The following is a 13,666-nucleotide window of genomic DNA, read 5'->3' as shown; positions in this document are numbered from 1 at the left end:
TTTTTGGCATTCTTTGATTTTTATCCCCGCCCCCCCGAGTTTCTTCCAGCTGAACTGGAGTTTCTGCTTCATCGTCTCAGCTGAAGGATCTTGCGCAAAAAAAAAAAAAAAGTCCTTTGGCTTATTTCCCACCTTTATAATGTCCCACTGTCTCATGAAACACCAGACGAACCTCCGTTCCTAAAGTTGTGGTTGAGTTTTAGTGGTTTCCGGGTTGAGTGTGCTCTCACTGATTTCCTTCCACCACCGTTCTCCGGATCCCGCGTGTTGCTTCCAAGTAAGCAATTTGCTTTCAACCTATGTAAATCTTGGTCTTGTTGGTATGCATTTACTCTTCTGCCTGTATTATCAGGTTCTAAAATAGTTCCATCTCTGCCGAATTAGCAGCACCATCTTGCTTCACCTAAAGGCTCTGCGCCTCGTTTCCCAGGAAAGACACCAACTTCCCTGAGACGATTGGTTTTGCTGTCCAGTTTGGAACTATGTCTCACAAACTCCAAATATGGCGGATTGAACTCTGCTAAAACCATAATGTTATGTTTCTGCGTGGGAAGCACACTCAAATCCTTTCTTTTAATTGGAATTGAATGATTAATTGAATTTCCCCCTTGTTTAACTTGAAGAATAAATAAAATCTGATTAGAAGTATTTCTTCTAATACTTGACTGTATTAGAAGAAATTAGTCAATCTAGATAAAATTGGATGTCACACAATTGGAAAGTTGCCCAGTTTGTCTTTGGATTAGTTTTGTGAATATAAATATATTAAAATAGACTGAAAAATATCCAAATGAAGGAGAAGCAGCTGAAAAAAACTATATAAAGTCCAACATTGTGTTATGCAAGATCCACAAACAGACTAAAATTGAAATGTTTCAATAATGGTAGGGTAACTGTTTCATTGGGCACTTTGAGTAAAACAAGACCTGTTTTTTTTCTTCTTCTTTCTCAGTAAATGTTAGGTTGGCTTTTAAATAAAATTAAATTACACACGTCTTTGGCTGCACTCAGTTTAACTTCTTGACTGTTTTTATACAGTTTTGCCGTAAATGTCAGAGAACAAACCTTTAATCAACAAAATATGCAGAGACCAGCAAAGGCTGGACACACAGCTGTGTGTGAGTGAGGGGCCCACAGCGGGCAGGCACTGTGTGTTGTGGAAAAGTTAATAAAATTACTGACTAAACAGGTCAAGTTAAGTATTCCCACAACACACACACACAAAAAAACCCTCCCTAATTGCTGTTCCCTTATAGCAATTAGGGAAGAAAACAAATGAAAAACAACAAAACAATTTATTCCATTGCTGTGTTGATTAACGACGATCAGAGGTGTGGCAGCGGCAACCAGGCAGAGGGGAAAAAAGGACACAGCAGCACGGCTCGTGTAATTGTATGTTTTGCCTCGATCAAAACGTGTGTATATCTGATAATTAAAGTCACCAAGTCTGGCGGGTTTTAGTAGATTGCAGAGGGAAAGAACGAAGCAAGTTGTCAGCTCATAAAAGAGGGAAACAGTAGAGAGTCACTCCTCAAAGCTGTTATTAAATATGGCCTTACTGTTGAGCCTAAAGGACGGCCTTAGCCACAAAAACATCTTTAGTCGTGGAGGATTTAATGAGGCAGCAACATAAACCAACACAAACAACCTTAGTTTCATTTCATGTCATAGGAAGGTTGACTGTTTAACGCCGTCCTTCAATATGGTATCCAGGATAATCTACACGTTATTCCGCTGTAACGCGCACTCTGTATGTTGTTTGTTCACACACCTTCACCCTGATTTTACAGACACGCTGCTAATATTCTGCTTTTGCACCCACAGATAAAGTGTGTGTGTGTGTGTGTGTGTGTGTGTGTGTGTGTGTGTGTGTGTGTGTGTGTGTGTGTGTCTGTGTAACATTGTTTCTGTAGCATGGAAGAAAAAGGAAACTAATAATTGTTGTGCACTCCAAAACGTGCTTCCGCTGACTCTGGTCAGAGAGACTTCAGTTACATTCGTCCACAAACTGTGTTAGGTGGATCGGTTGGGGAGGAAATTGTATCTCAGTGCTAAATGAAGCTTAAAGCTTTAATTAACAGCCCAACACAATAGGTGACGGACATCTGTCATAGTTCACAGCTCTCATGTTTCACTTCCTCGCCAGAGCAGGAATCTGGGAAGTCTGGGCAGGTGTCAGGGAAAACAAAACTGAACCAGGAAAGCCTAACAGCGTGGTTTAATCAGCAGTCTGGCCATTGTTGCATTCAAAGGATGCAGGCTGATCCTCTGGTCTAAACCTGACTAAAAGCCATCACTAGCTGGAGCTTTGAGGGGAAATCCAGCCAAAGACACTGTAACAAAACAGCCAGCAGATATTTTAGTCTGATCTCTGTAATTATGAAAATTCTCAGTGGTTGAAAAGGTGGTAATAATTACTGATTACATGCACGCACACACACACACACAGACACACACATGCATGTTTGCGTGGCTATTTTTGTGAGGACTTTCCATTGACTTCCATTCATTTCTACATCCTAAACCTTACCCTTATCCTAACCCTAACCCATACTCAATTCACACCATAGTCCTAAATCTAACCCCTGAGCACATACATACATGTGTAATATGTATTCCTAACTGCTTTTGTCAGATTTGTTCCTAGAGTTCCTTTTCCTTTAGTGGAAACAACAGGGACTAAAACCCATCCTGGCTTCTGAAGAGGTTCCTCCAGTGAATACCTTCAGTGAGTCGTATTCTGCCGTCATCTACCAGGATCAGAGCCAATGAAAAAGCTCAACAACCTGACAAAAAAAAATGGCTGCTTCTGTGTTGGGGATGACTCTGGAACCTCTGCAGATTGTTGCACAATGAAGGTTTTTGCATAAAATGAAAAACATAACCAAAAGACAAAAGGTGTCCTCTTTGTGAGGTTGTAATCCACCGACAGTGTCTTCAGTCAGAGGCTTCTCCTGAACTGCTGTAGCAAAGACCACAACAGGAGTCAATGGTATCTACAAAAACTCCTGGGAGAAACTGGCAATGAATGTGAAGAGGCCCTTGACTGTTGCTGCTCTGTGACAGTCTCATGACTGGATATGGTGATGTTAGCGTTTCATGACAAGCAGCAGCAGCAGAATTAGCGTTGCTAATCCACCTCATTTGCTTTTGAGGCTTCTCTTTAAATCTCTGTCTGGCCATCTGGTTAGGAAGCCAGGCAGAGAGATGTTGCCCACTATGATTAATGCAAGAGATTGGTTGTTTCTGACCAGGAGGGATGTGTTTCTGCGTAGGGAGGAGCCAAAGGAAGTGGATTTGTTCACTATTGTCCTGTACTGTGAGGGTACAGTGAATGTTTGAACACATTTATAAAAATCATATTTTTGTCAAATATACCTATCGCAGCTTTAGCTGTATCATTTGCCTGTAATTCTTGCTGTGCAAAACATCGATTTGTTTCTGTGAGCGTTCTGTGGGTTGCCTACAAGCGACCCACAGAACGCAGACATTTTCTGCAAGATGCTATATTTATATTTTGGTTTTATTCAAAGAAATTCAGCAAAGAAAATCTCAGCTGCAGGACAATAACAAAATTGCAAGGAAATTGTATGCTACTGATTTTAATAAAACCAGATATTATTTTTATGTCAATAAGATCAGGTAAAAGCACTATCAGTCAAAGTTGCTGCTCATCAAGCCTTTCTGTTAAAGATAGCTGTAAACTTGTGTGGTTTGACCACTGATTCAGGGTGATGCATAGTTTTCGGCACACTTAAATATTTAAAAGTCACCAAGTATAAAATACTGCTGAGTGGATGTCTTGCCAAAAACATGATGGCATAAAGAGCAGGAATGACATCCTCTATGACCCATAGCAGCCCACTGAACGGCTGCCAGACCCAATCCCAGCTAAACCGAAACAATATGCATTGAAAAAAGCTCAAGGCTACAAATTCCAAACCTTATTCAACACATAGCAAATAAAAGTGCACTGATCGAAAAAAGAGTTTAGTAAGAATCGAAAAAGTGACGTTGCGTTTATAACTTTCATTTGACCAGACTAAGACTCTCAGAGCAAATCAATAGCACAATAAATGTCATTCATTTTAGTTCAAAGGAACCCAAACAGTTTCTATTTTCCCTCTTTTATGTGTGGAGATCTTTTTATATGTAAAGTATATCAGGGATTCTTAGAATCTAACTTAATTGAAAATGCAGCTCTCTAAAGGTGACCTACTGTCTTCCACATCCAACCACAGAAAACCATAAGGTTTCACTCGCACAGAAAGAAACAGGGACAAAATCTGAAAAGAAAACCAAACCCAAACCTATCCAAAATATTGACTTAAATTTTCTTTATTTGTCCTCAGAAGGTAAGACAGTAAGTTTGTTAAGTCCAAGGCTGCAGCCTGAAGTAACCCAATTCCGATTTTTTTTTCTTTTTTTTCCCATAATCTGGTGTTTTCATGACAGCCTGACCAACAAAGGTCGGATTTTTTTCGACTGCGACCCGAATATCCGATACATATCCAATTCAAATGTGACCAAAAGTCCTGCTAACTATAATGACTATAATGAGGATTAAGTTGACAATATTCTGGCTCCAGTCGGACAATAACTTCAAATGTATAAGCTATGCTCCACCATTAGCATCTATGTTTACTTCCACAATCACTGAGCACTTCTTCTTTATGGCAGTTGGCAAAACACTGAGAATGATCTCTATGTGTTACTGACGTTACTGATTTTTTTCGACTGCGCCCTCTAGTGCACATGCGGGACACTTTCAGGTCATTTACCCATTCACAAGTCGTGTACATTTGGAAGTGTGAAAAAAAATGTGTGATAAAAAAAATCGGATTTGGGTCACGTCAGGCTGCAATGTGAACGTAACCAAAGGGACCATCCTGTACTACATGACTCTTATCCACTGAGGCTGCGTGGACCTAAACATTAAACTTCTGGATGAATCCAATAACTTAACGATAGAAGCATTTCATGATGTAGACGATGAGGAGAATGACTTGTGGCGTTATGTTAGGACTTCAGGATGTCCCGCCTTCTTAGAAGAACCCTCTGCAGCTCTTCGTCCTGGCCTGGTGATGGTGACACAGCTTTGGGCTGAGGGCGAGTTTTGCTGAAATTCTCCTGGACAGGTCAAGATATCATGTGGGACACATAAGGGACATAACTGTGAATATTAAATACAAATAAATGTGATTCTTCAATTTGTTTTACTGTGAATTCTTGACTAAAAGAACATTTAATCAGATATTAAGTTATGTATGTATGTCCAACCAGTTAATTACCTCAATCAAATAAATGTTTTGTACTTTCTACCTAGACTGTTTGTGACTACTTTTCTAGAAACAGATGCTAAAGTAAAGATTTCCGTAACACAGAAGGGGAAAAAAAGGGAAAGTTTAACTAGCAAAACACGGCTTCAAAGTCCCATTACCATGATTCCTTTAAGTTCTTGAATGGCAGAATTAGAGGGCAGCCTCTCCATCTGATAAAAGGAAAATAGGAGGAGAAAATGGGTTTGGTAAATAAACAGTGGTCTGACACATTATGCTTATTTTACCTCATTCAGCACTTAAAGAATAAATTGCTTCTCTCACCACAAAGATACAACATTGTACTCAAGCATGAAGATGTATGCTTTCTACAAGAAGCAAATGTGTTAACACATAAGCATTTTGAGTCATGACAATTTTTCCATCCTCATTATTTATAATGACCTTGCAGAGCAGCCCCTAATGCTATCTAATTTGACAGAGTTGTTAAGGAGGAACAAGGAGACTGAAAGAAGTCCTGACCGTACGTCATGTTTTAACAAAACAAGAAGCTCTTAGATAATCCCGAACACTGATGGATTTGAGAGCACTGAACAATATACTGTATGCTCAACACACATGGAGACACACACCCACACACACACACGCACACACATGGGCGCACACACGCGCAAAAAAAAAAAAAAAAAAACAGGCTTAGGAACACTTTATATCTGCAGCTGGTATACTTCAGTGATTTTAGCAGCAAAGACATTTTCTGTTCCAATCACAATGCTCCATTTCCCATGTCTGTGTTTAGTGTTTAATGTATTCTGCATTTGGTACTGTTGTTCTTCAAACTCCCGACCATCGATGTCAGTTTTAGTGTGAAAGAAAAAAAATCTTTTGAGTGTAAAGACACAGAATAGCAGACACGTCTTGTTGCTCTGAAATAAATTCATGCTTCATCATCTGAATGAAAGTTAGAACCGCGACTTGTTTGAACGTGCGTTGTAGTAAATGTCATGCGTCTGATTTTTAAATGTTTTTCTGTTGTAAAACTCTGCCCATGTCTGCATCAGATATAAATTTCAGAGGTGGATCTGAAGCTACAATGAGTCTGTGTTAGGAATGCAGGTGGCACAGAATGTACAGCATGGAACTGGTACAATCTACCAAGTTATAAGCTGACTGAAAGATAAAACACTGAAAATCCCAATGACATAAATTTCCAGCGTACCAATTATTTCCAAGCCCAGAAGACTGCCCATGAATTTCACCATGATCCTGTAGAATCTACCTTTCTATTTTCTCTCTGTCCTCAGCCTAACTAAATCCTACAAAGAAACCCATTTTGACCATGTTAATTCACTCGGTTTGAGGACACACTACCAATTGGGTCTAACACAAACTAAAGGATAAACAAATCAGAGGAAAAAAAAAATCTGGCCCATTTTTATTCACAAAGGCCTGCTGATGAAAACTTAACACCTCAAGTGCTTTAATCATCAACTTGATCACAAAAGGACACTGAGTGCAATGAGAGTGGTTTCTTGTTATTTTTGTTTTCTTTATGTAATTATTCAAAACTAATGTTTACAATTCTTTTAGTCACAATTTTGAAAATACGGGCATGGTTTTTCATAACACTTCATGCAATTATCACCTCAGGTCAGGCCAGCTCCTTAGGGGGAATCCCAAAGCGTTTCTAGATCAGCCAAGAAACATCGTTCCTCCAGCGTGTTCTGGATCTTCCCCAGGGCCTCCTCCCAGTGGGACGTGTCTGGGACGTCTCACCAGGGAGGCGTCCAGGAGGCGTCCTAACCAGATGCTCGAGCCACCTCAACTTTTGACGTGAAGGAGCAGCAGCTCGACTGAGTCTCTCCTAGATGCCCAGGCTTCCCACCTTATCTCTAAGGGAGAGCCCAGACACCCTACGGAGAAAACCCATTTCAGCCGCTTGTATCCATGACCTCGTTCTTTCAGTCATGACCCAAAGCTCATGACCATAGATGAGGGAAGGTAGATTGACTGGTAAATCGAGAGCTTCGCTTTGTGACCCAGCTCTTTCTTCACCACAACAGACCGGCACAGTGCCTACTTCACTGCGGACGCTGCGCCAATCCGTCCCACTCCATTTTCCCCTCATTCGTGAACAAGATCCTGAGATACTTAAACTCCTCCACTTGAGGCAGGACACTCTCTCCGACCCGGAGAAGGCATTCTACCCTTTTCTGGCTCATCAGTGTCTATAAATTCTTGTTGAAGACAGTTTATCTGGTCCGTTTTAACAAACAAGCACATTATGTGCCAATCTGGGACGGGATAATGCTGTTTGGTCCAATGTCATCTCTGGCCCAATGCACATTTGGGTGCATCCTACATTAACCTTTTTGTTTTTAAGTTTTTTTAGTTAGCTCCTCCTTCTTCATTTCTTTTGTAAATTTGGAGTGGCTGCTCATTTCTCCTCTAATTATGCAAAATATCAAACTGGCCCAGTCAGACGGTTCACTGCCTATGAAGCACCAAAGCAGCAGTCCTGTCAGTTCAGCTGAGAGTCCACTGCGTGGCGTGCCTATGTGTTTATTTCCATGTGTGAATGTGTGTGTGTGTGTGTGTGCGTGTATGTGTATGTGTCATGCTGTGTACATTTATCTGTATCACAGTGATTCTTGAGAATAGGGACAAAATGGGTTTTAATTTTCCCATATTTTTTTATAATTATTTCTCAACCTTATGTATGCAAATATGACAAATAATGTTTAGAAAATATGAAGATGCTAAGGTACAGGCTCCCAGTTGCGAATTTTTAAAAAAAAATTACATTTTTAATCGACCTGACCCAAAACTTTGTCATCACCATCTGACAAAAATAAATCTAAAATGATTTTTAAAATACCCCATTAGTGATATTTTTACTCAATTTACAGACAAATGCTTCTCAAGAAATAAAATAAATATTATTTAAAACAAAAAACAAGAAAAAGTCCATCTGATGGAGTTGACAGTGCATGACGGAGTTGACACAGAACTGAAGGTGGTGACAAACTAGTGAGTAAAATGAAAAACTTGGTACATGTGAAGTAATGTAATTCATGTAAAATACATTAAAATGAATTAGTTGCACAATTAAGTGAGATTTGATAACAATTTCACTGAAAGAGTCAGAAAAACTCTGACGGAGTTGACATCTGACGGAGTTGACGAAATGCCAAACTACCTCAATTTATATGATGTTATTCTGAAGGAGGCCATATTGTAGCTCGTCAGGTCCATGAAATCTTTACATTATACCAAAATTAAGCTTTTATTTCGCAAAATTTCATCAAAGTTTTGTAAATTGTCAGTTATGGAGTTGACACATCATGGTTGTGACAAACAATTTAGGAATAAAACAGAAGAAAAAACTAAAGAATAACTTAAGCTAACCGGAGCTAACTAGCCCTCCTAGCAAAGGAAGAGAAAACGTCATGGGGTCCTCAGAAGTTCTGGTGCCCCTCAATAATGCCTGATTTTTTTACATTCTTTTCATTTCTGACGGTGTTGACAAAAACTAAGGACAAATTTCAACGGAGTTGGAAAATATCTAAAAATTATTTTTAATTCAATTTATCGATACTTTTATAATTATTTATATGACTACTTATACTTAATTGTCATAATATATAATTTTAGTATTTATTTAATTGTTTTAAACTATAAGAATGTATTGAGTTCTGCTCCTGGACAAGGGCTTTTACAGGCATCATCCACCAACTACAATGTTTAAAATAAAAAAATATTCAGCAAAAAAAAGAAAAATATACATTGTTGTGCTCACATGACCCAGGTTAGTTTAGTTAGATATTTGAAAAAAATATATTTTGTGTATATTTTATTCAAATTTCATGCTTTATCCATAGGACCTGTTTTGTCCCTATTCTCAAGAATCACTGATCAGTCAGATACCAAATCCAAATTTGATGTAAGGTTCTACTTTTGAAGCCTTACAAGCTAATAATTTTGACTCTTACTAGCTTCAACCTCCCTTGTATCAGTTTCTGCATTCAGGTGCTTCATCATGAATTCACAACATTTGCAACTGAAAACAAATCGATTTTAAAATGTAAATATAAAGAGAATGGATCATGTTAGCATAAAGGCCTCATAGGCTGTTGTTACCTTTGGTTCACTTCTGTTTGGTGACTGTTTCACTGGTCGAAGTTGAACTCCCTTTTTAATTCTCTGCATCATTTCCTCCACAGCCTGGTGCCGGATGTCTCCTTTGCAGTGAGAGATGAACACAGGAGTCACATTTCACTACCAACAGCTAAACATTTCAAATGTGTAGCTTTTACTGAATATATGGACATGAAAACTATTATAGAGTTAGTGTTAATAACGAATATAATTAGAGAGATAAAAATACAACATGATCTTTAGATCAATGTCCTACATTTGATGTCAGATGTTTAAACGCCCCAAAGAAAGAGAAACCACATTGTCCACATTATTTGGCATAAAGTCACACAAATCTTTCCAAAAAAAAAAAACTTATTTGAAGTTTTCTTTGGCGTTTGTTAGAATTACCTCTTCAGTTGTATGACTTGGGTGAAATGCTTTGAGTATATTTTCAAAAGCTTTTCATAAAAGTCTGCTAAGATTTCAGTCCATTGCTCCAGACACAACTGGTAGAACTGAACGAGTTTTTTTGTTTTTTTTGGCCAACTTGCTCACACGCATCTTTGCAGCTCGGCCCAGACATCTGAAATGCAGCAGCAGAACTGCACTTTACTAATCCTTCGCCACTAAACAGTAAAGTGGGATTCTGTGAAATCTTGAATGCCTCTCACCAGGACCTGAGCCGGACTGAACTTAAAACCGACGCTCACTGCTTGGACCATCTTGTGGCAACATGAAGAATTGATTACAGAGCAGGTGGGGGAATTGAGGTAGCCTTGATGTAACCCTGATCAAGGTCACATCAGGGCCACATCTGCCCTGATGTGACCTTGATATGATCCTGACATGGCTTTGTAGAACATGTGTAGAAGTGTTGCTGGAGGCTGTTTGTTTAATATTTACCATGTCCTTATCTATACAGCCTATAAAATATATTAAAATAAAGGTTCTGATGAGGCTCGATTGTCAAATTAAAAGTATCTTTTATAAAAACAAAACTTTAAGCAGGTGTTAAACATACTTTTCATTAAGCTAACATGACTGTATTAAAATTTTTTTTTATTAGACTGATGTTATATACTGATTTTCAATGTCTTGAAAGGACAAGACAACAATGTAATGCATCTTGCAGCAATACATTGGCTGTAAGAAGAAAATCATTATAATAAAAAAAAAGATTGAAAACATCAGTCTCCTTGTAATTAATCTATACATTGTGTGTCACTTAGGAAATTAAAATACTGAAATAATTGAGCTTTTCATAAATACTGAAATTTATTGAACATGACTGAAGGACCCTAGATTAAAAGTGTTTTTTTTTTTTTCATTTCTAAAAGATATTATCAGTATTAGAACTTTTCATTAAGTTTTCAACAAGGTCTAGAATGAAAGGTTGGTGAACAATCTAATCTTGCATCTTTTTGGCCGTTTGTAATATAATTATTTTTGATGTTGAGCTCGGATGTAATCATGGGAAATTTCATAACTGTTACCATGACAACTGATTTAGCAGTAATCACAGTTCAGACTCTGTTAAATGGGAATTTCTGAGGTTAGCAAACTTAGCCAAGAATGGCTCTCCATATAAAAGCACACGCGAATATGCAATTTTCCATACAAAAGTTTTTCAAGGAGAGGCTGAAGGAGATGAGAACAAATAATTTATTTCAGCCAAAAACTCTGCCCATTCACAAAAAAAGGATGTTAATATTTAATTTTCTAAAATGGAACATTCAGCGGCACTCACAATCGAACATTTGTTCCAGAGATGTCTTTTAAAAATGTTACATAAAAACAATTTTGTGTTAAAGTAATAACAAAATATTTTCCTTCAGTGCTTAAAATGAAACCATTATTCAGGAGTCAGAGCAGAAGATCCTTGGTTGGTGCCTATTCAATCTCGTATGTAATTTTAAAATAATGTGTGCCTGGTGCTCAATTCAGACCTCACATATTTGATCACTATTAAACAAAATGAGGACTCAGCTCAATCTGTTTAGTCAACACGGACGACTCACCTGCTTCGACAAGTCAAGGCTTCAATTTAAATTTACAAATTAAAGAATTTAAAATGTTAACTGAGGAGGTCAAACATGCAGATTTTGAGAAGGATGGCATCGTAAACCTTTTTTAAATTACACATTTTGTCCTAATAAGAAACTTTCATTCTTCAAAGATCAAAGGTAAAATGAAAAACACCTTAAAGTATTTAAACCAGTTATGCCATACAGACAGAATACAATCCAGGGAAAAACTGAGAACTTAATTTGAATAATAAACCTTTGAACACAAAGTGGGCTTCTGGTTAAAGCAGCTGAAAGAGTATTAGTAATCTTAAAAGAAGGCAAAAAAAGAAAATGTATCATAAAATGCTGCTATATGCCCCCCACTATGCACTGAATGGCACAGAGGAGTTGATTTTTTTCCCCTAAAGGCAGAGATCTAAAAAAAAAAAAAAAATAGTCAAAGGGACGAAGAAAACTGCGAATATTTTCAACGCTGAAGTTTTGTTAACCTGTTAATCAAATTCAGAAAGTCACCCGACGGCATTTTCCACCAGCTTTTGAAAATCTGCATCGTGGTATAAAACTATCTGACCATTTTGCCGCTAGGTCCCGAGAATAGTTGTATAGTTGTAATCCTGGAGTTGAAGTATCACCACTAAATGTGAGGCATAATAGAGATGTGAACAAGGATATGTTCCCATGCAAGCAGTAAAATAAACATTTCCTTTTTAATCAAGCACATACAAAAAGTATTCACCCCCTGGATGTTACACTATTAATATTGCTTTGACAAATCAGTCATGAATAACAAACTTTGGCTTTTTTGACAAAAAAAGTCTAAAAAGTAACACTTTATTGTTAAAGCAAAACTGATTTCAACAAAATAATGACAAATATTTTGTAGAAATATTTTCCCTCTTTAATTTGGTATTTAGTGTCAGCTCCTCTGGCTGCCATCCCAGCAGGGGGTCAGAGTGGACTCTCTAACGCTGCACTTTCCCTCCATTCTTCATGCTACGCTTTCCGTCAGGCTGCCTGGGGATCGCCAGTGAACAGACCACCACTTCTCCATCGGACCGGGCCGCTCCAGCACATCCACCTTGTATTTAAATCATTTCTGTCTAACTTTAGGTGAAAGCCTGGTGTCTTGCTGGGGAAACAAATGTCCTCTGAAGTCGCAGTTCTCTGGCTGTTTCTGCTTTTGTTTTACCTTCTCAAGTCTTCCAGGGTCTGCTACTCAGAAGGATCCCCCTCAGCATGATGCTACTGCTGCCATGGTTCACAGGAAGGATGGTGTGATTTCGGTGATGTGTAGCGTTTGACATAGACGTCTTGTCTGATGGCCAAAACTTCTATTTTGGTCCCAACAGACCAACTTTCTTCCACTTGACCTTGGGACATACTCGTTCCATATCTTGATGGATTTCACTAAACTACCTGAGATACGAAGTGCTCAGATTTTGTTGTGTCCATCCCCTGACTTAAAGCTTTCAATAACCTTTTCTTGGATTGGTTGGAACGTACTTTAGTCTTCCTGCTCTAGTGGTTAACCAGGGATGCTATTGAACCAGGGAATGGACCTTCCAGAACCAGCAGAACTTAGACTGCAATAATTTGAGACACATTCGCTGCTCTCAACTCATCTCCATTCCCCTCATTGTGTGACTATCACCACTAGTTGGCGCTATCTCTGCCAGTTTTTTTAAAGGGGGTTTAATATTCCAGCAATCTGTTAATTTTTGTGAATTTTTTTTATTTAATTGCCATCATTATGAAGAAACCAGATTTCCTTTTTCACTTTTTTTCCTCATTTATTCTCATTTTTCATCCACTCTGTGGATCATGAAAGGGGGTGAATACTTTGTAGCGACACTGTAGACATAATTTTCAAATTAAGAATGACCTTGTGACATAAAATGCAGCAGGCGGTGTGTAGATGTTTGCTGTGTACCTGCAGGCTTGGCTGAGTTCTGCTCCACCAATGGGACGTCATGGCTAACGTTCTTTCTCTTTCGAATTAGTGACAGCAATGAGCTGTAGAGGGGGGAAAAAAGCAAAAATCTTAGAATAAAATGCAATATTTGTATTAGAGCAGATTTTTTTTAATTCAAAATGCCCTGGAAAAACATTTTTGTTTCATCGGCGCTGAAACAAAGTAGTTCCATTCTAGATTCTCAGATCTAGAATCATGTAAAATAACCTAATCTATAAGTTTTCATTGGTAAATATATTTCTATTTAA

The 13,666-nt window shown here is 38.2% G+C and overlaps 1 protein-coding gene across 1 annotated transcript in view; it reads right to left on the bottom strand.

Annotated features, from left to right (window-relative positions):
• Positions 1-4,322: 4,322 nt before the first annotated feature.
• Positions 4,323-13,666, bottom strand: part of shtn1 (shootin 1) — a 28,359-nt gene continuing 19,015 nt past the window's right edge. The window contains exons 11-14 of the mRNA XM_088013188.1: positions 13,377-13,459; positions 9,420-9,520; positions 5,441-5,491; positions 4,323-5,130 (exon numbers count right to left, since the gene is read on the bottom strand). Of these exons, the coding sequence (XP_087869314.1) occupies positions 5,020-5,130; positions 5,441-5,491; positions 9,420-9,520; positions 13,377-13,459 (346 nt within the window). The 3' untranslated portion in view covers positions 4,323-5,019. The remainder of the gene's footprint in view (positions 5,131-5,440; positions 5,492-9,419; positions 9,521-13,376; positions 13,460-13,666) is intronic.

This window comes from Poecilia mexicana, unplaced genomic scaffold (assembly GCF_051168715.1).
Source record: "Poecilia mexicana isolate PSO_F unplaced genomic scaffold, ASM5116871v1 scaffold_15, whole genome shotgun sequence".
In the NCBI taxonomy this organism is placed as follows: Eukaryota; Metazoa; Chordata; class Actinopteri; order Cyprinodontiformes; family Poeciliidae; genus Poecilia; species Poecilia mexicana.
Note: the sequence above shows the minus strand (reverse complement) of the source record. Positions and strands in the feature narration are given on the sequence as shown.